This window comes from Elephantulus edwardii, unplaced genomic scaffold (genome assembly GCF_000299155.1).
Source record: "Elephantulus edwardii isolate Elephantulus edwardi_28Jun2011 unplaced genomic scaffold, EleEdw1.0 scaffold00393, whole genome shotgun sequence".
Lineage (NCBI taxonomy): Eukaryota > Metazoa > Chordata > Mammalia > Macroscelidea > Macroscelididae > Elephantulus > Elephantulus edwardii.
The window spans coordinates 619,807-643,915 of record NW_006400143.1 but is presented as its reverse complement, the minus strand read 5'-3'; the positions used below and the strand labels follow the sequence as shown (position 1 = coordinate 643,915).

Here is a 24,109-nt window from a genome sequence, read left to right as displayed (position 1 = left end):
TGCAAAAACCATGGCCTGTATCAGGCGGACCTTAGTCTCCAGAGAGACACTGTTGCTCTTGAGTATTTTGGAGAGGTCCCTAACCGCAGACTTCTTATAAGATTGATTTTTTTTGGTGTTGAGTGCTATACAGCAGTTTTGACTCATAGTAACTAACTCATGTAACACAGTAGGATTGTCCCATTGGGTTCCCAAGGTTATTATCTTCATGAGAGCAAACTGTTACAGCTTTCTCCCATGGACTAGTGAGTTTGAACCAAGTATATTTGGTTAGCAGCCAAAGATTTAATCACTCCACAATCAGAGCTCCTATTAAAATTATATTATTTGTTGTTATAGTTGTACCTTTGAATCTAAATTGACTCAAAGGTGGCCTGTGGCTTTTCAGAGGCTATAAATTGCACAGGGAGGGAGATTGCCCATCTTTCTCCCTCAGAGCAGCTGATGGGTTCAAACCACCCGCATTTGTTTGGCAGTGAAACTTCTTAACCATTAGGCCAGTGAAAAACCTATGGATAAGAACGTTACAGAATTATAATTCTTAAAATTAAGGGTGCTGAGGTGCAAAGATGTTAATCTAGAGACCAAGGTACACCTAATCCAGGCCATGTCCTTTGTAATTACTTTCTATGCATCAGAGAGCAGGGCAATGACTAAAGGTGACTGAAGAATTGATGCCTTTGAGTTGTGATGCTGGAGAAGAGTATTGAACATACCATGGACTGCCAAGAGAACAAACAGGTCTGCTCTAGAGAGGGTGAAACCAAGTTGCTGTCTGAAGGCATGGATTTTGAGCCTCCATCTCACATACTTTGGACATGTTGCCAAGAGGGTCCAATCTTTGGAGAAGGACATCATGTTTGGAAGTGTAGAGAAAGAGTCCAGGAGAGGAAGACCCTGGATGAGATGGATTGACTCAGTGAATGGGGCAACAGAAACAGGTGTGTCAAAGACAGAAAGATTGGCTCAGGTTAGGATAGGATTAGGTGACTTGATAGCACATAACAGCAAAAACAACAATTCTTTAAAAGTCCACACTTATGGAACTGAGACAAGAGAGCATTCCCTGAGGCTATTGCTGTGAGGTATATTTTAAACTGAAACTAAAACTATCATATGATATTATGTTTTACTGAAATACCAGGGTGTTCTGCAAAATAAAGAATATTATCTGTGAGGATGGTACTCTCTTGAAGGAGAAAACAAAATGTAATTACGAAAGTTTGAGTATTTTATAAAAAGAAAAGATGAGAAGGGAATAGGGAAACCAGAATATTGGGAATAATACAACCAGAATACAACTAAAGAAAATGTTTGTGCTCTGTGGCACAGAGCTGATGTCACTCAGCAGTTAGGACAGAAATTATCAAATGGGAGCCTCATTGTCCATATAGCTTTCCCTGAAAACATTGTGATGCTCATATACATATGAAGCTGCAATGAGCTGGAATCTCCTCAACAGTAATTAACTATTTCTTATACCATAGTTTTCATGTATTTATTGAAAAATTGGGTGCATAAAAAAAACCCACACGTGTTCCGTAGGAAGTGATCAGATCGTGATATAATTTCAAACTTGATATGGTAGCATGTTGGTCACCTTGACATATTGTGATGCTAAAGAACCTGGGTCCATCATGTGTGTGACTCCTTGGAGACCCATCTTGATTCTTCATTAATGTCTCGGAGTTGTAACTGATTTTATTGCCAGTTTTCATTGAAATCCACTGAAGGATGCTTTTGTTTCTTGTCCAAGAACTTCTTAATCCTGAAAATCTTATGAGAAGATATAGTGAAGGTAAACAGGGCAGCATGAAACCCGATGGCAGAGGAACAAAAAGAGGAGGAGCAGTTTACTTTTTAAACAATGTTTGTAGTGGTAGCTTTTAGATTAACAGCCATCATGGTCGATTGCCATGAGTTGGAATGACATAATAGCAATGAATTGCTTTTTTTCCCTTTTGTTGTTACGTGTCATTGAGTCAGAAGTTTTCATAGTGCTAACTAATTTACAGAATGCTTTCACACACCTTATCTTGTAATAATCAGATAAATTACCTTTCTAAAGTTTACAATGGCTAATGAGGCTCTGGCTCTATTGTTACTGTTGTGTGTTATTGAATTGGAACTGACTCAGGCAGGAAATCTCATTGGAAAGAGATTGCCCTTCCTTCTCCCTCAGAGCAGCTGGGAGATTTGAACCACATGTCTTTGGGATGTAAATACTGCTTCTTAGCACTAGGGCACCAGAGCTCCTAAGCCATATGTTATGAGCCTTGAGCCTTAATTAATTACTCATGGACATATTACAAAGGCCAATTACAATTTATAGAGTCATTGCTATTAATCTACATTGCAATTCATAAATTTATCACAACATATTGATTCATCAATTCATAATAAGCATTAAACAGTTAATTGCCGTTTATCTAAATTGCAATCCATAAATTCATCACAACTTATTGATTAAGCAACAGGGGAGAATACTCACTCACCCCGGGATCCCAACTCATCTCCTTCGTTTGCCTCTCATGGTCATTGGTGTAGTCGAGGTGTTCTCCGTTAGTTCAGCAGTTCGATGTAGCCAGGTCAGTTGGTGTGGGCAGAATCCTCCACTGTCTCAGTAGCTCATGTCCATCAGTGTAGGCCAGGATTCTTAGCTCTGAAAAAGAGCCTTCAGGTCTTTGGCTCTTTTTTTTTTTCCTTTTTTTAAAAAATTTCAATGAACATTTACAGAGATTTTGGATTTCCATTCATTCATTGCTGCACTTTTCTCCCCGCCCACCCCAACCCCACCCCCAGTTCACTCTTCTCCTTGAAAAGCAAAAGAAAAAACTCCTTCATTGGTATACAATCCCCCCACACCCCCCCCACCCCCACACCAAGTATACTCTACTCTGCAACCCTCATTCCAAACTCTTATGATAATCGTAATGCCCTAAAATATTTTACTTTTGAACTGTTCTCTCCCTCATCGGCTTTGGCTCTTTTAAGAACCTTTGGGTCTTCAGTGTTCAGCTCATTGTGAAGTGCAGAGAGGGAGTTTCTTTCTGGGCACAGTAGATAAACTCTGGCTTTCCCACTTTACATTATGATGAGGCATGTGGGGCATGCTGGAACATGTTGAATAACAATATGAATTTAACTAATAATGTTCAATACTAGTTGTGTTTCCTTGGCAACATGGCACTAACCAGTCATATCTCCTTATCAAGGGTCTGCACCTGTTGTGGTCAGTGGGACCCCAGAGCCACTAAGAGTATGTTTTCACAAATATTCTTAACATAATTTCTAACAGCAAATTCCTAACATATTTCTTATTTTATTTCTAACATATAACATAGCAAGTTCTTAACATATTTCTTATTTTAACATATAGCAGATTCCCAATATATTTCTTAATCCTTAAATTTACTAGTTACATTCTCTTAGCAACATGGCAGTAACAAGTTACATTCCCTTATCAGGATTCCCACATGCTGAGAGCAATAGATTTACAGCAAGTTATCAGTTGTATTCCCTTATCAAGGGTTTGCAACTACTGTGGTCAGTGGGGCTCTCAGCCTCAAACAGGTCTATTTAGACATGCTAGTATATTCACAAATATTCTTATTTCTACAGTTAAGCATCAAATTAATTAGAATATTTTTCCACAATAAACATATTTTATAATATAATGTTCATAATTTTCTAGCAAATTCTAGAAATTTATGATATTTCATAATATGTGTTAAAGCAAAATTAATGTCTTTTCCTTATACTTAAACTGTTCATAACAGCAATAGAGAATTTACATAGTTTCTTCAAACTTAATATCTAATTTGTGGCAGAGACTTATCTGTAAACTCCAATTCCTAAACTTTTTCTTGGGAGTATCTTTGCCCCTGAGTAAATATGATGATCAGAATCCCTGTATAGAGCAAACAATTAAGTATCTGACCACTAGTCAGACAGTTAGTGGTTCAAGCCCATCCAGAGATACCTAAAGGGCAGGCTTGCACATCTATTTGTGAAAGGTCATTCACTACCTTGAAAACACTAGAGCAGGTCTAGTTTGTATATATAATGTCACCATGAGGCAGGATCTATGACGACTAACAACCAAGGGATCATCATAGCCCTGGTAAACTGCTTTCGATAAACTTCCTTCTTAAACATTTTCCATGTTTTTCTATTGACATTTTCCTTATAATCTGAGTTATGAAGAATAGGCTATACCATTGTTGGTTTTTATTGTTAGTTCCTGTTGAAGCATTTCTGACTCTGGGGAACCTCATATGTACTGTTGTTATTGTTATGTGCCATTGAGTCACTTGTGACTCATTGTGACCCTGTGTACAATAGCCCATAACCCTGCACTGTCCCTTGCCAACTTCATTGTCTCTGACACGCTTACCCCCATTACCCCAGTGACAGAATAATCCATGTCATCAAGGGTCTTCCTCTCCTGTGCCATCCCTCCACCCTCCCAAGCATGATGTCCCTCTCCAAGGAGTGGTCCCTCCTTGCAACATGTCCAAAGTATGTCAGATGAAGCTTCAGAATCTTTGTCTCCAAAGAGAAGCCTGGCTTCACCCTCTCCAGGCCGAACTTGTTTGTTCTCCTAGCAGTCCATGGTATATTCAATACTCTTCACCAGCAACACAGCTCAAAGGCATCAACTCTCCTCTTTCTATCATCCCTAGTCATTGTCCAGCTTTCTGATGCATAGCAAGAAATCACGAAGACCATGGCCTGTATCAGGTTCATCTTGGTCTCCAGACTGACATCATTGCTCCTCAGTATCTGGGAGAGATCTCTGACAGCAGACTTTTCCAATGCAATTCGTTTTTTAATTTCCTGGCTGCTGGTACCAAGAGTGTTGATTGTAGAGCCAAGCATACTAAAGCTGTCAAAAATCTCAATCTCTTCACCAACTATCATGATGCTGCCAATAGGCCCAATGGTGAGAATCTTAACTGTTTTCACTGCCCAGGTATTCTGGCCATTTGCCATTTAGGAGTAAAAACCAATACAAAGCACATGTGTTTAAAATCCAAATTCTTAATCTTCTCAGCCATTCATCTATCCTTAGTTTATCCTGAGAAGTTTCACCTTGAAATAAAATTTTTACAACATTTTAATATACTACCTTAATCCATAAAATTAATTAATCTAAAAGGAATTAATTAATAACTTTAATTATCATTCTATTGAACAAGTAGCACGAAGAGAGCTTTGGTGTCCTAGTTTGTAGGCAGTTAACCACAGGTGGCTCCTCTCTTAGTTGGATTTCACCAGCTGCTCTGAGAAAGGACAGTGTATTAGTCTCCTTTCAGGTGATTTACAGTGTTGGAAAACTCTCCAGAAGGTCAGTGATGGGTTGATTCTGAATCGATGGAAATAGATATATGCATGTTGTTGGCATAAAGTAATGACTTATTTGGTAAGGACATTGTATATTCAATTTCTTTTTGGAAAACCGGGAATAGAAAAAATTGGACCTCACAATTGTTAGATTTGTTTGAGTTTTTCTGACCTATAAAAGGTCACCTTACTGATCAACGGGAGTGGAAATAGCCTTAAATTTTATAGAAAACAAAACTGAACACATTGCCATTGAGTCCGACTCCCAGGACTTTAAATATAAACTCTGTTTACAAATTATTTATTAATTTAATATACTTCTTGAAAGGACTGGAGCTCTTTTGGGTAAAAAATTATTAGATTATGTATTAAGAAAGAGTCTTCTTTTCTGATTTATGCAGAAACTTAAAATATTTTTGTTGCTCATATGATGTTTTTGTATCTTTCATCCTCAAGCATGAATTTTTAATTTAGAAAAGTTTCACATAACTAATATGTCTTTGCACTTTATGTTTAGCTTCAAATGGGACAATAACCAAAGAAGTCGAGTATGGAATGTGCACCGTTACATGTGGTGAGTAGTGTTGGTAGGTGAAGAAACCACATTGTCATCTTGGAGAGAGGAAAAGTAAAAACAAGTGTGTCAAATTTCTACTAGTAGCTCATGTGCTCTCATCATCTTTCATTGATTTCTAGTTTTAATAAGATAGATTGTATGGACAATTCAAGTTGTTTCACTTTTAAAAGGTAGGATAGTTTCTCTTCTTAGCCAATACATCTTCTCCTCAGCCATCTACTTTATTTATATATTTGTTTATTTTTGGCACATGAACTGCCTTCACCAGAGTATCTCACAGATGTTCTGAAGATGAAAGATTTTCTGGTGTATTTCACAGATGTCCTCCCACATAACTATCGTGACAAATCTATCAAGAAATTTATTTATAATAGTCTATTCTAAATCTAATCTTTTTACTGTTTGTAAAGCATGTCATGGAGAAAAGAGAGGGCTTTGTATAGAAGATGATACTCAAAGGTCTTTATTTATTTTGAATATTCTGAGGATTGGGCATAAGAATTTCTCTTATGGGAGTAGGATCAACATTTCGAATATTATATAACAGATTGTTGTTTTTAATTGTATACTTTAACAAAGGGTTGTCAAAGACAGTTAATTGTCTAGGAAGAGATTGTCCTTCTCCTGTGAAACACATTCAAACCACATGCCTTTGGGATTGTTGTGCAGCTTCTTCACACTAGGCCATGAGAACTCTCTGCAATAGACTAATTAGTTTCAAATTTCAGTTGCATTTTAGAGCCTGGAAGCTTGGTAATACACATGATGTTGGGTCCATACAAGATGAATGGAATAATAAATGGAATTCTATTTCAATATGTCGAAGATGGCCATGAGTTGGAATCAGCTCAATTACAACTTCTTTGACCAAGGAAGGGCCCAGGAGTTTGATCTCTAGCATGTTCCCAAGTGAGACTGATGTTGCTGATTAGGAGACAATTCTTAAGGAACCACTGCAATAGGCTACCCAGCTGATAAGGAAATAGATGGTTCCCAACTAAGTTAATCTAGAATAGAATCAGCCCTCCTGTCAGTACACTACTTTTAACACATTTTGTAACTGATAGAAGAAATGGAAAAAATAGAAAGAAAAGGAAAATAATAACCAGAGAGGAACAAGACAGAAAAATTCATGTAGACTCTGTATCAGGAGGAATTTTTTTTATGGTTAAAAAGTATATTTTCACTTTCTTTTTCTTTCTTAATAAATACTTATATTACTTTGAGGGGATTCACTTATTTGCTACATGTCAACAAGGGGAAAATCTAGACACTATTTACAGAGGCCTGGATTGGTCACATTATCTGCCCACGCCAAATAGGTTCCAAGTGTTCTGTCTTGAGTGAGAAGCCATACCATAGTCCACAGAGAAATCCTTGCTTATGTTGTGATCCATGCATTGATAATAGATAATTACAGCTAATTGTGTGGCAGACATTCTTTTCAGTTTAGTACCCATTATTATGTCTTTTAATATATCTATATTTTGTCAATCCTTAGAAACAATATTCAGATATTAATAAATCTGATACCAGACTGCTTCTTATGTCTGATGACAACTTAAATTCAGTGCCACTACACTTCTGACAGTTTGCTGCAATATAATGGCATCTATATTGTTAAAACACTTGTAGTGTAAAACCAGCAGGGTCATTGCTGCTAGACAGGCTTCTCATCTCAACTTCTTAAGGAGTTAAAGTTACAAAATTGAAAGTAAGCCATATAATAAGTTTTGATTATTGATTTATAATTTATGCCTTTGACTGCTCATTGGAGAAACTTTTAGGAGGTGGTTGTTGTCGTCAGGCGCTGTCAAGTTGAGTACGACTCATAGTGACTTTATGAAAAACAGATCTAAGTCCTGTACTATCCTGTGCCGTACTCAGCATCTCTGACATACTTCTTCAGTCCATTTCTGCAGTCACTGTGTCAATCCAACTGGCTGAGGGTCTTCCTCTCCCTCTTTAGGAGGTTGAGAATGATTATTTTTATGACAGTTCTGTTGATTGATGTTCTATCATTACTATTTGAAGAAATAATCATATTGAAAAAGTATTATATTTAAGTAATTATTATATTGAAGAACTTGTATTTAAACAATATATATGCTCATTTGAGAAATATTTTTTTGTTTGTTTTGTTCTTTGAATCACCTCTATGTGCCAGGTACTGTTTTAGATGTTGTGAACATAGTAGTGAACTAAGTAGATGTTACTCATTGCCTTCAAGGAATGTGTATCTTAATAGAGATGGACAGATATAAATAATAATAAAAATGTGATAGATCAGCTGATAACTTATGATTGCATTTAGTGATGTCAAAAGAGAAAAAGAAAACACTTAAAGACAACATTTTATATCTAAAATATAAAAAAAAAATTTAAAACATTACCTACTTACTTGGAGGAGAAAAATGCTTTAGGGAAAATCCCGTGTCTTTAACTCTCAAAACAATATTTCATCAGTTAGAAAGTTTTCTGTTTTTTAGAACACCCAGAATATTTTTAAGTGTTACTTAGACCCACAGAAAATCTTACACCTACACAAATCATCACAATGAACTGTACTTGACTAAATAAACAAATACATAAAATACCTGCTTGGAAAATATTTATGTATTTTAGAATAAACGTGTTCTCTAGAGACAGGAACATTTTATAAACTCAAGTGGAGTGGAGTCACACACATTGCAACCATTCCAAGTCATCTTTTTTTCCCTTCTTTTTTTTTTATGCAGAATGTCCCTCAACACTTTCCTTTATTGAAATCTTCATACAATCATTCCCATACACTATGTTATATAAAGATACCTACCATTGGACTATGACAACAATACCCCATCTTTTCAGGTCCCTGTTGGATCATTCCCATTTCTTTTACCCCCTCTCTCCACACACCAAATTGTGAGACTCTGTTATTTCCCCTCACCATTCTTACCCCTCTGCTCCCACCCCATTCCCCCTTTGGCCTCCATATACATTTTACTAGTAACATTTGTATTTTTACAATAATGGTCTTATGTAGTATTTGTCCTTATAAGACTGAGTTCATTTACTCAATATAATGCTCTCCAGTCTCTTCAAAGTAACGTAATTTTTTAAAAAAATTGGTAAATGCTGGAGAGAATGTGGGAACATTCAAACACTGTTGGTGGAATCGCAAAATGGTCCAACCACTCTGGAAGGCAATTCGGTGTTTCCTCAAAAAGCTGGACATAAAAACTATGTATGACCCAGCTATTCCACTACTAGGAATATACCCCATTGTAATTAGGACTGAGACACAAATATTTTTGTCACCAAAATTTGAACACCAATGTTGATAGCAACCATTATTCATGATAACAAGAACATGGAAACAGCCCAAATGTCCAACCACAACTGAATGGATTGAGAAATTGTGGTAGATTCACACAACAGAAAGCAGCTCTCAGCCATCTCTTTTAATAAGACCTTTTTTCTCATACAAATTCGCTCCTTTGCTACTCAAAGTGTGATCCACAGACAGCGTCAGTCTTCGAATTTACTGGATATGCAGGCTTTCTGTCCTTAGTCCAGATCTAGAGCCCTTGGGTTGTCTAATCCATTAACTCGCTCACTTTTTTATTGAAAGTGTAGTGGTTCAAGTCTACTCAGAGGTAGAGGGGGAAAATCAACTATATAAAACTTTTTTGAGTTTTTTGTCTCATAGTTCTACTTTGAGACAGTTCTACTTTAAGTTGAAATGGACAAGATAACTTTTTTTAAATCCCCAGATGTACTGCATTAGAATTCATCTTTTGGTAAGATCTCCCATGTAATTCACATGCACTTGTAAGTTTGAAAACCTCTGACGTAAACCACATATAGCTTTCAAATTTTCCTTGCTCTGAGAAGGGGTTTTTAATTAACACCTGGTTAGAAATGCAGAGGAAGTCTGATGGTCAAGGAAATCACGACAAAGATCAGAGATCACGTAATTTTTCAGGAGACTGCTTTCAGTGCAGCATTTTATCATTTCTGAATTCTGATGATGAAAGGCAAGCTCACTAGATCTCTTAGATCAGTTGATAGAGATTTGATATCTTGTTATCAAAAGTATGGCATTTGTGAAGACAGTGTTTTATTAAAAGTGGTGGTTTGCATATGAATAGATTGTCTTATTTTGCCAGTCTAAATGAAAAAAAAAATTTGGTAAAATGTGATTTCAGAATTTCATTAGAAGCACCATTTTCCACTCACCTCCCCAAACTGCAAAATCTTATAAACATATTAATTTATCTTATATGTATTTAATAAAATAGAAAACTCTGTTAGTTCTATTAGTCAGCCCTGGAAGCATGATCCCTAAGGAACTGTGCTCTTAACCTGAAGGGACACCTCTTTGGTGATTCAGATCTACCAGGGGCTCCTAGGGAGAAAGATGGACAATGGGGGTAGCAGCAGGCAGGTGATTCCCCAGGCCTGGAGGCTCAGCAATTACAACTCAACAGCAACAGGAAGAAGCTGAGTATTTTTGTTTGATGGTGCTTGTTTTGGGTTGGTTTTTTTGTTTTTGGTGTTTTGTTTGTTCTTTTTTTTATTTTTTAAATCAGCAACAAGGTCTGGTGGCCTAGTGATAAGAAGTAGTGTTGCAACCCCAAAGTCATGTGATTAAAATCCACCAGCTGCTCTGTGGGAGAAGAATGGACAATCTCTTCTTGCACAATTTACTACCTCTGAAAACCTTCTAGAGGGCCAGCTATGGGTCAGTTCCAACTTGATGGCATAAAACAACATGAAGAAAAAGTGTTGCCACTTAATCTATGGCATAGCTCATATAATTCTTATTTTAGTTTCACAGATGTTGCAAATGAAAACTGTTGCATCTTAGCTCAATTAAAATTTAACACAGTGCATTAATTTACTAGCATTGTAAGACTTATCCAAAAATGGTCTTTCATTTTCAAGAAAATGAACGTGATTTTAGAATACACATGTGTACGTATATTCACTTTTTTCTTTTGGCAAAAGCCAGATAGTCTAGTGTTTTGCATACCTTGTTTTGGGAAAAGCTTCTTCATGAAACAATTATAAATGAGGAGCTTTAAAAATCCTTACTGTCATCAATGTAAGTTTAGGAATTAAATTTCTGAAATTGGGAAATAAGACTTAAATAATTTATTACATGGAAAAGATATCTGCAATTAGTTTTTCTTAATGTTTACTGATTTCTTTTACCAAAGGTGTGGGTATTAGAGATGTGCTGCTCACAAATGGATGTCCTGGACATGAATCCAAGTGTCTTGTTCGTGTGGAGGAATGCCGAGGGCCAGTGGATTGTGGCTGTGAGTCCGACTCTTTTGGAAGGAGGCAAAGGGATGGGTTTATTCTGTGGAAATAGCCCTAATCTCAGGTTGCAAGTCAATGTAAAATGATTTTTTGTTATTGTAAACTAAAATAATAATAAAATTTAAAATTCTACTCCTCCAAACAATGATAGCTCTGAATATTTCTTTTGCTTTTGCATTCTACTTCTATTTTTGCTCATTTTCTTGTGGTGGCTTTTCCTTCATCCTTTTTAATAGCTGTGTATCTGCATATATAAAACTGTGCTTGAGGTTATCCTAGAGTGAATTGCTTTGGATAATCTGGCTGCAACATTGTATCATTGATAATTATACCTTAGAGTGGGAAATGTGGGAGCTGTTCTAGATCAGGATATGCTGCCTTGCGATTTCAGTATCTTTCATAGTGTCTCTAACCAGTAAATGGGAAACCATTTCTAGGGTCCAAGAATCTCAAGGTAGTGTCCATGGTAAAATGCTTAACAATTAGCTGAAGACGTGGTGGTTCAAATACACCCAAAGACTTCTTTTAAGAAAGACTTTTCAAAAAATCATTAAAATTCCTGTGGATTACCAATTTTTTTGAAAGACCATGCAGTCTGCATGGGTCGGAGGGGAACTGATGGAGACAGTCTTGGTCTTAGTAGCCCCACACTTGACTCTATTAGCAGGTGTCATCAGGAGATCAGGCGGCCATGGTCAGTGCGTGCTTGGTTTGTAACTTTACCTTTGAATCTTTACCTTTCCCTCCAATCCTCTCTATTTCTGATAATCAGGTTAACAATGTCCAGTATATAACTGAGGTAACTCTAGGGAGCTCTAGTAGTTTAGTGGTAAGGAGTTGCACTGCCTATCTAGAGGCACATTGGCTGGAATTCACCAGCTGCTCTGTGGGAGGAAAGATAGGAAATCTCCTCCTGTGTCATTGACTGTCTCAGAAAACTGGGGGGTTAGCTATGATGGTACTTACTTGATGTTACATAGTAACAACAGCAACAACTGATAGTTTAGTAGGTAAAGAGCTGTCCTGCCAACCCAAAAGCAGGCAATTCAAATCCACCAATTGTTTTACAGGAGAAAGATGGACAATCTAGTTACAGCCTCAGAAAAGCCACTGCAAGGTCAGCTATGATTAGGTTTGACTGAATAGTCATGATTAATTGATTAAGTATAAATTAATCTTTAGGAAATGTGGCTTTAAAAAGTAGTATCTTCTATAAAGCAATGTATAATGCCTAGTGTATTGTATGTATTTATTTTTTTTTTCTGTTTCAGGGGGTAAACCACTCTCAGAAAGTCTGGATAGTGTTAGGCTGGCATGTGTTCATGTATCTCCTATAAATCGTTTCAAGTATATGTGGAAACTTCTAAGGCCAGATCAAGTGAGTAATGAATGTGTAAAAACTGGTCTTTTTGAGTGAGTCATAAAATTTACTTTCTCTCCAGAAACTCTATGAACATGGAGAAACAATGAAAGTTATACAAATGTTCAGGTTTTTCCTCCATAGGGTCGCCAAGAGTAATTTACAACTTGGCAGCACTTAACAACAACAACAGCAACAACAGTTCTTTTGATTATGCCCAGATAACTTTCTCCTTAAAAGCAGTTTGCAAAAATAACATCAAAATCATGCAACATTATTATCAGTGGGATTTTAATATTTCCATCATTTATTGGAATGAAGACTTTGTATATATCTAAAGGTCAAGGGTAATAAGAACATATGAAACATCTATTGTATATAAGTATTCTTTTTGTAGACAAGTAGAAATTGCATATACCTACATATTGATAATAGTTGTGTACTATAGAGTCAGAACTGACTCATAACTGACTCTCTGGAAACATTTCAGAGGCAGTTAACCAATTACATGGGAGGGGATTGCCTATCCTTCTTTTTTGGCCTTGAACTACATGCCTTTGGGATTGCAATGCAGCTTCTTGCCACTAGGCCACCAGAGCTCCCTACTGTAGTTAACATTAATGAGAGCTTCTTTACTGCTAGGCATACATCAAGAATTATAATTTATTTTAATCCACATAATAAGCCTATGAAATAGTTCCTATTATACCATTTTACAGATAAATAACTGAAGTACAGAGTGATATATACAAGGGAAACAGGAAGCAGGAAGATTGGAAATTGAAATCTGATTTTTCTGACTTTAAAAATTCATGTAGGAGTTGACCCATCAACAAACAAATGGATAGAGAAGCTTTGGCATATTCACAAAATGGAATACTATGCTGCTTTGAAAAACAAGGAACTCATGCAATATTATTCAAAATAGGTGACCCTGGAAGACATTATGCTGAGTAAAAAAATCTCAGTCACAAAGAGATGAATATTATATGGTGCCACTGTTATAGAATGAGGCTGACATTGGGGTGGGGGTAAGAGTGAGAAAAACTGGATAAATTGTTTACTGCATTGAAAAAAGAAGAATAGTCGCTATATATATATGCAATTTAAATTGCATATGAGTTAATTATTTAATGTTCTGTTCCACAATCAGCCTCAATGCTGGTTTAGACTGCTGATAATGAGTTCTGTATTGTCTCTTTCTATAGATAAAACCAATTTGTTACTTGTATATTCCTTTAGGTAAGATCCATGTATATAATTGTCATTTATGTTATTCTGGTTTTCTGTAAAAAGGTATGAGCAATGAATAAATTATTGATTGAAAAAAATCTATGTAGATGATTTGTTACTATCCTATACAAAGAGAGAAAGATATCTTGTTAAGAGAAAGACATTTAATAATCTTATTTGTATACAAGGAGTGTTGCTGTGTTGCTATTATTTTATTCCTTTCAAACAGCAATCTGTTATCCTTCGAAATGATTCTGCCATCCTGGAGATACACAGAGAGGACCACCCCTTAGCTCTAGAGTGTACTACCTCGGAAAACAATGAAGTCATTGCAACTATTAAATTCACAGTCTACACAGCAAGTGGTAAGTGCCCAATGTATTTTAATCTGTCTAGGTCTTGAACATATAAGTATATCAAAATGTCAAGGAGAGATTATTTAAATAGATGACTCTACACTCAGATACTCTGATTCTGTGGGTCTGAGTTTAGGAGCAATTGTAAGCTCAGTAATAAAATTCTTCACTTCTATTGGGAAGCCCAGGGTTGAAGATTCCTAGCTAGTACACATCATGTAGAGTCACCACTCTTCTGTCAGTAGAACTTGAGTGCTGTTATGATGCTAAGCAGGCTTTGGTGGAATTTCCAGACTAAAACTAACCAGGAAAGAAGGTCCTCCAATGACCTTGGCAATAACATATCTGATCAGCAGCTCATCAAAATTAATAGAATTGCATGTCAAAAAGAAAAAGACAAACAATCCAGCCACAAAATGTATAGACGCTATGAACAGACATTTCACCAAAGGAGAAATTCAGGTGGTAGATAAACACATGGAAAAGTGGACAAAATCACTGGCTATTGTTGTTGTTGTTATGTGCCATCGAGTCATTTGTGACTCATAGCGACGCCATGTACAACAGCCCTAAACCATGCTCTATCCTGTGCCAATCTCATTGCCTCTGACACACCCATCCCGAGTACCCCAGTCACTGAATCAATCCACCTCATAGAGGGCCTTCTCCTCCTGCGCTGTCCCTCTACTCTACCCAGCATGATGTCCCTCTCTAAAGACCTGTCTCTCCTTACAACATGTCCAAAGTATGTCAGACGAAGCCCCAGAATCCTTGCCTCCAAGGAGCAGCCTGGTTTAACCCTCTCTAGGATGAATCTGTTTTCTTGGCAGTCCATGGTACATTCAATACTCTTCTCGAGCACCACAGCTCAAAGGCGTCAATTCTCCTTCTATCCTCCCTAGTCATTGTCCAACTCTCTGATGCATAACAAGTGATTGCAAAAGCCATGGCCTGTATCAGGCGGACCTTAGTCTCCAGAGAGACACTGTTGCTCTTGAGTATTTTGGAGAGGTCCCTAACCGCAGACTTTCCCATCGCAATACGTTTTTTATTTCCTGGCTACTGGTGCCAAGAGTGTTGACCGTGGAGCTGAGCAAACTGAAACTGAACAATCTCAATTTCTTCGCCATCCATCCTGATGTTAAGAAGAAGAAATAGATGATTTCTACCAACTCTTACAGGCAGAGATGGATCGAACATGCAGTCAAGACCCATTGATAATAATGGGCGACTGGAACGCAAAAGTTGGGAACAGGGAAGAAGAATCAGTAGTTGGAAAACATGGACTTGGTGACAGAAATGAAGCTGGAGCTAGAATGATTGAATTTTGCACAATGACTTATTCATTGCAAATACGTTTTTTAAGAGACATAAACGTAGATTATACACATGGATTTCACCTGATGGTATGCATAGGAATCAGATCGATTACATCTGTAGAAAAAAAACACTGGAGAAGCTCAATATCAGCTGTGAAAACTAGGCCAGGAGCTGATTGTGGAACAGACCACCAATTACTCATATGCAAGTTCAAGCTGAAGCTGAGGAAAATTAAACCGAATCCACAGGAGCCAAAATATGACTTTAATTTCATACCACCTGAATTTCAGAATCATCTCAGGAACAGGTTTGAGGCCTTGAACACTAATGAGCGAAGACCAGATGAGTTGTGGGAGGATGTTAAATGTATCATCCAGGAAGAGTGCAGGCGGTCATTACAAAGACAGAAGAGGAAGAAAAGACCAAAATGGATGTCAGAAGAAACTCTGAAGATTGCACTGGAACGTAGAGAAGCCAAAGCACGACGAAGAATCCAAGGCACTAAAGAGCTGAACAGAAGATTCTAAAAGGCAGCACGGAATGATGAAGCAAAATACTACAATGAAATGTGCGAGGAGCTAGAGTTGGAAAATCAAAAGGGCCGAACTCATTCAGCATTTCTTAAGCTCACGGAACTGAAGAGCAAATTCAAACCTCGACTTGCTACAATCAAGGAGGCAGAATGTTAAATGATCCAGGAGGTATCAAAAGAAGATGGAAGGAATATACCAGTCATTGTACCGAAAGGAATTGGCAGATATAGAAGAATTTAATGAAATAGCATTTGAGCCAGAGCCTATGGTGATGAAGGCAGAAGTTCAAGCTGCTTTGAAGGAAATAGCAAAAAATAAGGCCCCCGGAATAGATGGTATACCAATTGACATATTTCAGCTAACAGATGCTGCCACTGGCTATTAGAAAGATGCAAATCAAAACAACAGTGAAATAGGATCTCACTCCACACAAGATAGCAAACAACAAATGCCTGAGATGATGAAGAGAGACTGGCACTCTCCTACACTCCTAATGGGATTGTAAAATGGTATAACCCCTATGGAAGGTAGTTTGGCCCTTCCCCAAAGAGTTGAAAATAGAAATACCACTTGATCTTGTTATCTCACTACTGGGAATATATTCTAAAGAAACTAGAACTGTGACACAAATAGATGTATGCATATCCATGTCCATTGTGGCATTATTTAAATTAGCCAAGAGATAGAATCAACATAAATGTCCATCCATACACACAATGGAATATCACACAGCATTGAAAAACAACTCCTAAAGAACTACACAATATGGATCATTCTGGAAGACATTATAATGGATAAAATAGCTCAGTCACAAAAGAACAAATACTGCCTAAGACCACTTTTACAATGAAAGGACAGATACTGGCCGGGGAAAGTAGGAAAAGACTAGAGAGATAATGAACACTGCATTGGAATAGCTGAAGGCAATGGCAATCTGATAGAAATAGACGATTAGACATTATACATATCACAGTTAACAATCTGGAACAGTACTAGCTTTGAAGGGAGAAAAATCTATGAATAAAAAGTAATCTTTTGTAAACTTTCACTAAAAATAACAACTAAAAACTTTTAAAAATAAGTACTTCTTAAAATACGCACACACACACACAAAAAAAAAAAAAAAAAAAAAAAAAAACAAAAACAAAAAAAACCACCCAGTCACTGGGAACCCTAAGATCAAACAAAAGGGCCAGACAGCGTTTTATCCTTCATGCATTTATTTTGTCCTCAGAAATCAAGGCCTATCTGATGGTAACTAACAAGGTCTGTTGAGCACGTACAAAAATATGCATCTCTAATGAGTTCTCAGGTAAAGCTTGGAACCGAGAATCCACAGGGAGAACTGCTGTTTTCTATCATTTAGCTGTTTTTACAAAGTAGTGCTTAATTTCCACTTCACATCTGATCCTATCATGTGCATCTCGTCTTAGAAAACATATTCCTGAATTATCTCCAAAGAACAGGCCTCTAGCTTGAATTACTTCTTTCTTTACTTTCATCATAAAATTGAATATGGATAAATGGAATTCTCAAAAATGTTTATAAATTGTTGGTATAATAATAAATGCATTTAAGATCTATAACATCTGAATGTGCCTTTAAAAAATAATTTATTTGAAGAAAATCTTTTTCATACAGCAATAACTTAGTCTTTGGTCAAAGAGCCCTGGAGATTCATTGATTAGACCTTGAGTTGCTATCCAAAAGATCAAGAATTGGAAACCACTAACTAATCAAAGGGAGAAAAATGAGGCAATCTGCCCCATTAAGATTTATAGTCTTAGAAACCCTATGGGACTGTTCTCCTCTGTCCAAATAGTCCCTACAAGAGACTACACAAAATAATACCTCTGACTGAAACAAAAACAAGAAAGTCAAGGTTTTGGGTAATGATTTTTTTAAAATAAACTATTTACTGTTTTAACTTCCTTGAATGCATTTTTTTTAAATGATCCTGGTGAAACCTAATAATCTTAATCCTCTCTTGGGGATTATCAATCATAATTAAAGGACAATATCAATAAAATGCTCTAGAAATAAAAATGGGACCCAAATATCATGAAACTAAAAATTAACCATAGTACCTAACATTAAAGATGCCAAAACTATCTTGAATCTTGATCCCTTCCACTTGCTCCCCATTAGGATTGCTCTGCTAGGTGTTCAGTGGCCAGCTCCTCTTTAGATTGGAGGACAACATGCATTCACCAAAGAGAAAGCAAAATGAAAGAGCACAGGCCCTAAAGTGTCAGACATTAAATGAAGTTGGCCACATCCAAAAGCTTTTCCAACAGGGTAAGCCACAGACTGGGAAAAAAAATATTTGGTAATGACATGTCAGACAAGGGACTTATATCTAGAATTTAAAAAATACTCAAGCACTACAACATGATAAAAGTAAATAACACAATTGAAAAATGGACAGGGGATATGAACAGACACTTTACCAAAGAAGATATTCAGACGGCAAACAAACACATGAAGAAATGTTCAAAATACCTAGCTCTAAGAGAGATGCAAAATCAAAACACCTATGAGATATCATCTCACCCCAGTAAGAATAGCAAAATTGAACAGAACAGCAAACAACAAATGTTGGTGAGGTTGTGGAGAAACTGGAACCTTTATTCACTGTTGGTGGGAGTGTAAAATGGTGCAACAGCTATGGTGCAGCCGCTTTCTCAAAAAGCTTTCTCAAAAAGTTGGAAATAGAAATACCATTTGACCCAGCAATTCCACTACTGGGAATTTACCCTAAAGAAAGCATAATTGCTACCCAAGCGAATATATGCACACTCATGTTTATTGCAGCTTTGTTTGCAATACCAAAGAGCTGGAAACAACACAAGTGCCCATCAGCAAACAAATGGCTAGAGAAGTTCTGGTATATTCACACAATGGAATACTATGCAGCATTGAGAAGCAAGGAATTAATGAAATATTATGCAAAATGGATGACCTTGGAATGAAATATCTCAGTCACAAGAAGACAAATATTGCATAAGGCCACTGTTGTAAAATGGGACTGACATCAGTATTGAGGGAAGACAAAAAAGGAGGGGAGGAATGATGTATATTGCATTGAAACAGATGAGGCAGAGAACTGTTTAAAAGGGATATATGAATGGGTATTCTTGTCATTACAGAATTCTAGAGTAAAGGCTGCAAAGTGGACTTGCAGGGGAGGGATTGCATAACAATGAGAGAGTTTTTCTTTTTCTTTTCAGGGAAAGGGGTTGGCAGGGAGCAAAGTGCAACCATGAATGACCAGAAACCCTAAGTCTCTATAAACTTTCATTTAAATTAATGAAAAAATAAGTTTTAAAAAAATGAAGTTGGCTTCCTCTTCTTGTAGCAGTCTTTTCCCTAGTGTATCAGTCTGGTACTAGTAGTGTAGCTCTTCCATCTCAACATATGTATGCATTGTTTAAACAATAAAGCATTTTGATAATTGTTTTTGGATACATTGCTGTCATTGTTATGTACCATCCAGTAACCTGTGACTCATAGTGACCCTGTGTACAACAGCTCTAAACAATCTGTTCCTGAACAAGTTTCGGTGTGTCTGACACACCTACCCCCATTCCCTCAGTCATTGAGAGTCAATCAATCTCAACCAGGATCTTCCTCTCTTGCACTCTCCCTCTAGCCTTCCAAGCATGGTATCTTTCTCCAAGGACTTGTCCCTTCTGGTAACATAACCAAATTATGTGACAGAGCTTCAACATCCTTACTGCCAAGGAGTAGCTTGGTTTAACCCTCTCCAGGTCAGGCCTGTTTGTCCTCTTAGAAGTCAATGATATTTTCAATTCTCTTCTCTGGCACCACAACCCCAAGGCATAAATTCTTCTTTTGTCATCCTCAGTCATTGTCCAGCTCTCTGATGCATGCAATTGTGAAGACCATGGCTGGATCAGGTGCACCTTTTTTATCTAGTCTAACATCATTGCTCTTAAGTACTCTGGAGACATCTCTAACAGCGGATTTTCCTCATGCAAATTGTCTTTTGATTTCTTGGCTACTGGTGTCAAGAGTGTTGATATTAATCTGAGCAAGCTGACATTGTTAACAATCCCCATCTCTACTCCATCTATCATGATGCTGCCAACGGGCCCAGTGGTGAGAATCTTTGTTTTCTTGATGTTGAACTTCAATCCATATTAAAGTCTATTGTTATTGATCTTCTGCAGCAAACACCTCAGGTCCTCCTCAGTTTCAGCAAGCAAGATTGTGTCATCAACATCACACAGGTTGTTGATGAGTTTTTCTCCAGTCCTTCTTCTTCATAGAGTCCATCCAGCCTCTTGAATGATTTGTTTTGCAAATAGATTGAAAAAAATATGAAGATAACATGCATCCCTGGCATATACTTTTCTTGATTTTGAACCATGCAGTGTGTCCTTGCCCTGTACTGACAGTTGTTTCCTGATCTAAGTATAGGTTTCACATGAGCAACAAAACCAAGGAGTAGCTTTGTTTCACTCTCCAAGACAGACCTGTTAGCCCCATTTTTTAAAAAAAGGCTTGGAACATATTATTTTTGGAATTTTGTTGACATATTTTTAAAATGTTGTGCATGATGACCTTTTCAAGGAATACCCTTTGTGGTGTTAGTAAATTACTCTAAAAATTGGCTTTTCTACAGATGCATCATGCTCCCCCAGGGTGTGGTCTCTGCCTACCTTAACTGCAGATTCATGGTTTTGCAAATCATGAACAGTTGTGAAATCAATATAAAAGAGTGCTTTCCACACTGAAAAGTGGTGTGGTAGAGATGGTGAAGAGACTGTGGCACTGCAGTGAAGAGCCTGTGGCAAGGTGTAACAAGAGGAACCCTGGAGAAGGAGCCACAATTAAAGGTTTAGCTTGCTGGGTAATTTAAGGTAGAGCTGATGTGAAACTGCTGTGATATAGTCTACTGGAAGACTGAGGAAACCAGAGGTGCATTTGTGCTGCTGAACTGAACATGAACTGAACATTCTTCATTAATTGAAGAATTGTGTCTTGTTAATCTGGCTTGGGACTGCTGGAGTAAACTTGAACTTGCATTGTGTAATATTCTTTGCCTCTCCCACTGCCCAACCTATTTCACTAATAACCCCCACAATTGTGAATAAAATCTGTGTCAGGTTGTAGCAATATTGGCCCCTATGATTGAAGAAGAAGCAAATGGGGAGGCTGTCTGACCATACAGGTATTTATATGGTGCTATGGATACTATGTCATATATATATGGAAAGTATATCTGTGTTTAATTGATTATGCAAAGCTGTTTGACTGTGTAGATCATAAAAAACTGTGGCTGACTCTGGGAAAAACGGGAATCCCAGAACACTTAATCATGCTAATGCGATACATATACTTGGACCAAGAGGCAGTCATCAGAACAGAGCAAGGAAACACTGCATGGTTCAAAACTGAGAAGGGAGTATGCCAGAGATGCGTCCTATCTCCATACCTTTTCAACCTGTATGCAGAACAGATTATCCTGGAGGCTGGGCTCCATGAGGAGAAGTGTGATGTCAGGACTGGTGGAAGATTCAACAACAACCTGCATTATGCAGATGACACAACCCTGCTTGCTGAAACGGAGAAGGACCTGAAACGCTTGCTGCAGAGAGTCAAGGACTGTAGCCTCCAATATGGATTGAGGTTCAATGTCAAGAAGATAAAGATTCTCACCACTGGACCAATTGGCAGTATCAGGATGGATGGTGAAGAGATTGAGATTGTTCACAGCTTTAGTTTGCTTGGCCCCACAGTCAACACTCTCGACACCAGTGGCCAGGAGATTAAAAGATATATTGCGATGGTAAAGTCTGCTGTTAAGGACCTCTCCAAAATACTGAAGACCAATGGTGTCTCTCTGGAGACTAAGGTGCATCTGATACAGGCCACAGTCTTTGCTATCACTTGTTATGCATCAGAAAGTTGGACAACAACTAAGGAGGACAGAAGGAGAAATGATGCCTTTGAGCTGTGGTGCTGGAGAAGAGTATTGAATGTACCATGGACTGCTAAGAAAACAAACAGATTCATCCTGGAAAGGGTTAAACCAGGTGGCTCCTTGAAGGCAAGGATTCTGAGGCTCCTTCTAACATACTTTGGACATGTAAGGAGGGGCTGGTCCTTGGAGAGGGACATCATGCTTGGGAGGGTGGAGACACAGCGCAGGAGGGGAAGGCCCTCTATGAAGTGGATTGATTCAGTGACTGGGGTAATTGGGATGAGTGTGTCAAAGACAGTGCAATTGGCACAGGACAGAGCAGTTTAGGGCTGTTGTACTTAGGGTCGCTATGAGTCACAAGTGACTCAATGGCACATAACAACAACAATGTGAATATTATTGATGGGTATAGTTCAGTGCCCCTTTATCAAGTGGATAAAAGTCAGACTCGTCCACCTCCATATTATAACTGCTCCTTTTACACTGCCCAATTAACTTTCACAAATATGTGTTTCATTGATTATGCAAAGGCATTTGACTGTGTGGATCATAACAAACTATGGCTCTGAGAAGAATGGGAATCCCAGAACACTTGATCGTGCTAATGGGATACCTATACTTCGACCAAGAGGCAGTCATCAGAACAGAGCAAGGAAACACTGGATGGTTCAAAATTGGGAAAGGTGTATTCCAGGGACGTGTCCTATCTCCATACCTTTTCAACCTGTGTGCAGAACAGATTATCCTGGAGGCTGGGCTCTATGAGAAGTGTGGCGACAGGATTGGTGGAAGATCTACTAACAATCTGCATTATGCAGATGACACAACCCTGCTTGCTGAAACTGAGGAGGAACTGAAATGCTTGCTGCAGAGGGTCAAGAACTACAGCCTTCAATATGGATTGAGGCTCAATGTCAAGAAGACAGCTTCTCACCACTGGACTAATTGGCAGCATCAGGACGGATGGTGAAGAGATTGAGATTGTTAACAAGGTTAGTCTGCTTGGCTCCACAGTCAAGACTCTTTTAACACCAGTAGCCAGGAAATCAAAAAACGTATCACAATGGAAAAGTCGGCTGTTAGGGACTTCTCCAGGGTACTGCAAAGCAATGGTGTCACTCTGGAGACTAAGGTGTGTCTGATACAGGCCATGGTCTTTGCAATCACTTGTTATGCATCGGAGAGTTGGGCAATATCTAGGGAGGATAGAAGGATAGTTGATGCCTTTGAGCTGTGGTGCTGGAGAAGAGTATTGAATGTACCATGGACTACCAAGAAAACAAACAGATTCATCCTGGGGCGGGTTAAACCAGGCTGCCCCTTGGAGGCAAGAATTCTGGGGCTTTGTCTGACATACTTTGGATATGTTGTAAGGAGGGACAGGTCCTTGGAGAGGGACATCATGCTTGGGAGGGTGGAGGGACAGCACAAGAGGGGAAGACCCTCTATGAGGTGGATATATTCAGTGACTGGGATAATCGTGATGGGTGTGTAGGAAGCAGTGCGACTGGCACAGGATAGAGCAGGGTTTAGGGCTGTTGTACATAGTGTTGCTATGAGTCACAAGCGACTGGACGACACATAACAACAACAATAAACTTCACAATCCTTGCCTTTAAGCAACACTCTAGCTGTACTTTTATTTTGGCAGTCCACAGGATATTTGGTACTAAACAGCACAACTCAAAGGCACAGATTCTTCTTCTATCATTCTTATTTTTTAGCTCTCAGATGTCTAGCAAGTGATTGAAAATACCATGACCTGCATCAGGTGCACCTTAACCTTTAAACTGACATCACTACTCCTTAGTACTTTGGAGAGGCCTTGACAGATGATTTATATTTTCATTTAAAAAGTCAAAAGAAAACTCAGCTTATTTTTACTGGATGTAATCAAAGTGACTTTTGTAAGACAATTGCTAAAATAAATTAAAATCTTCATAACATTCACTCTTCACCTTCTTAACCTTGTATTGTAGAGCAAGTGGAGATAGGTGGAAACAAATTATTGCATTTCTTCTTCTCTAGGGTTTTAATTCTTATTACATTTTTTTAATTTAGGTTGTTTATTTTTCATTTCAATGAACATCTACAGAGATTTTGGGATTCCATTCATTCATTGTT

The 24,109-nt window shown here is 37.9% G+C and overlaps 1 protein-coding gene across 1 annotated transcript in view; it reads left to right on the top strand.

Annotated features, from left to right (window-relative positions):
• The window catches only part of LOC102844336 (sperm acrosome membrane-associated protein 1-like), a 76,142-nt gene that overhangs the window by 46,978 nt on the left and 5,055 nt on the right, over positions 1 to 24,109 (top strand). The window contains exons 2-5 of the mRNA XM_006902347.1: positions 5,864 to 5,920; positions 11,128 to 11,229; positions 12,505 to 12,611; positions 14,056 to 14,191. Of these exons, the coding sequence (XP_006902409.1) occupies positions 5,864 to 5,920; positions 11,128 to 11,229; positions 12,505 to 12,611; positions 14,056 to 14,191 (402 nt within the window). The remainder of the gene's footprint in view (positions 1 to 5,863; positions 5,921 to 11,127; positions 11,230 to 12,504; positions 12,612 to 14,055; positions 14,192 to 24,109) is intronic.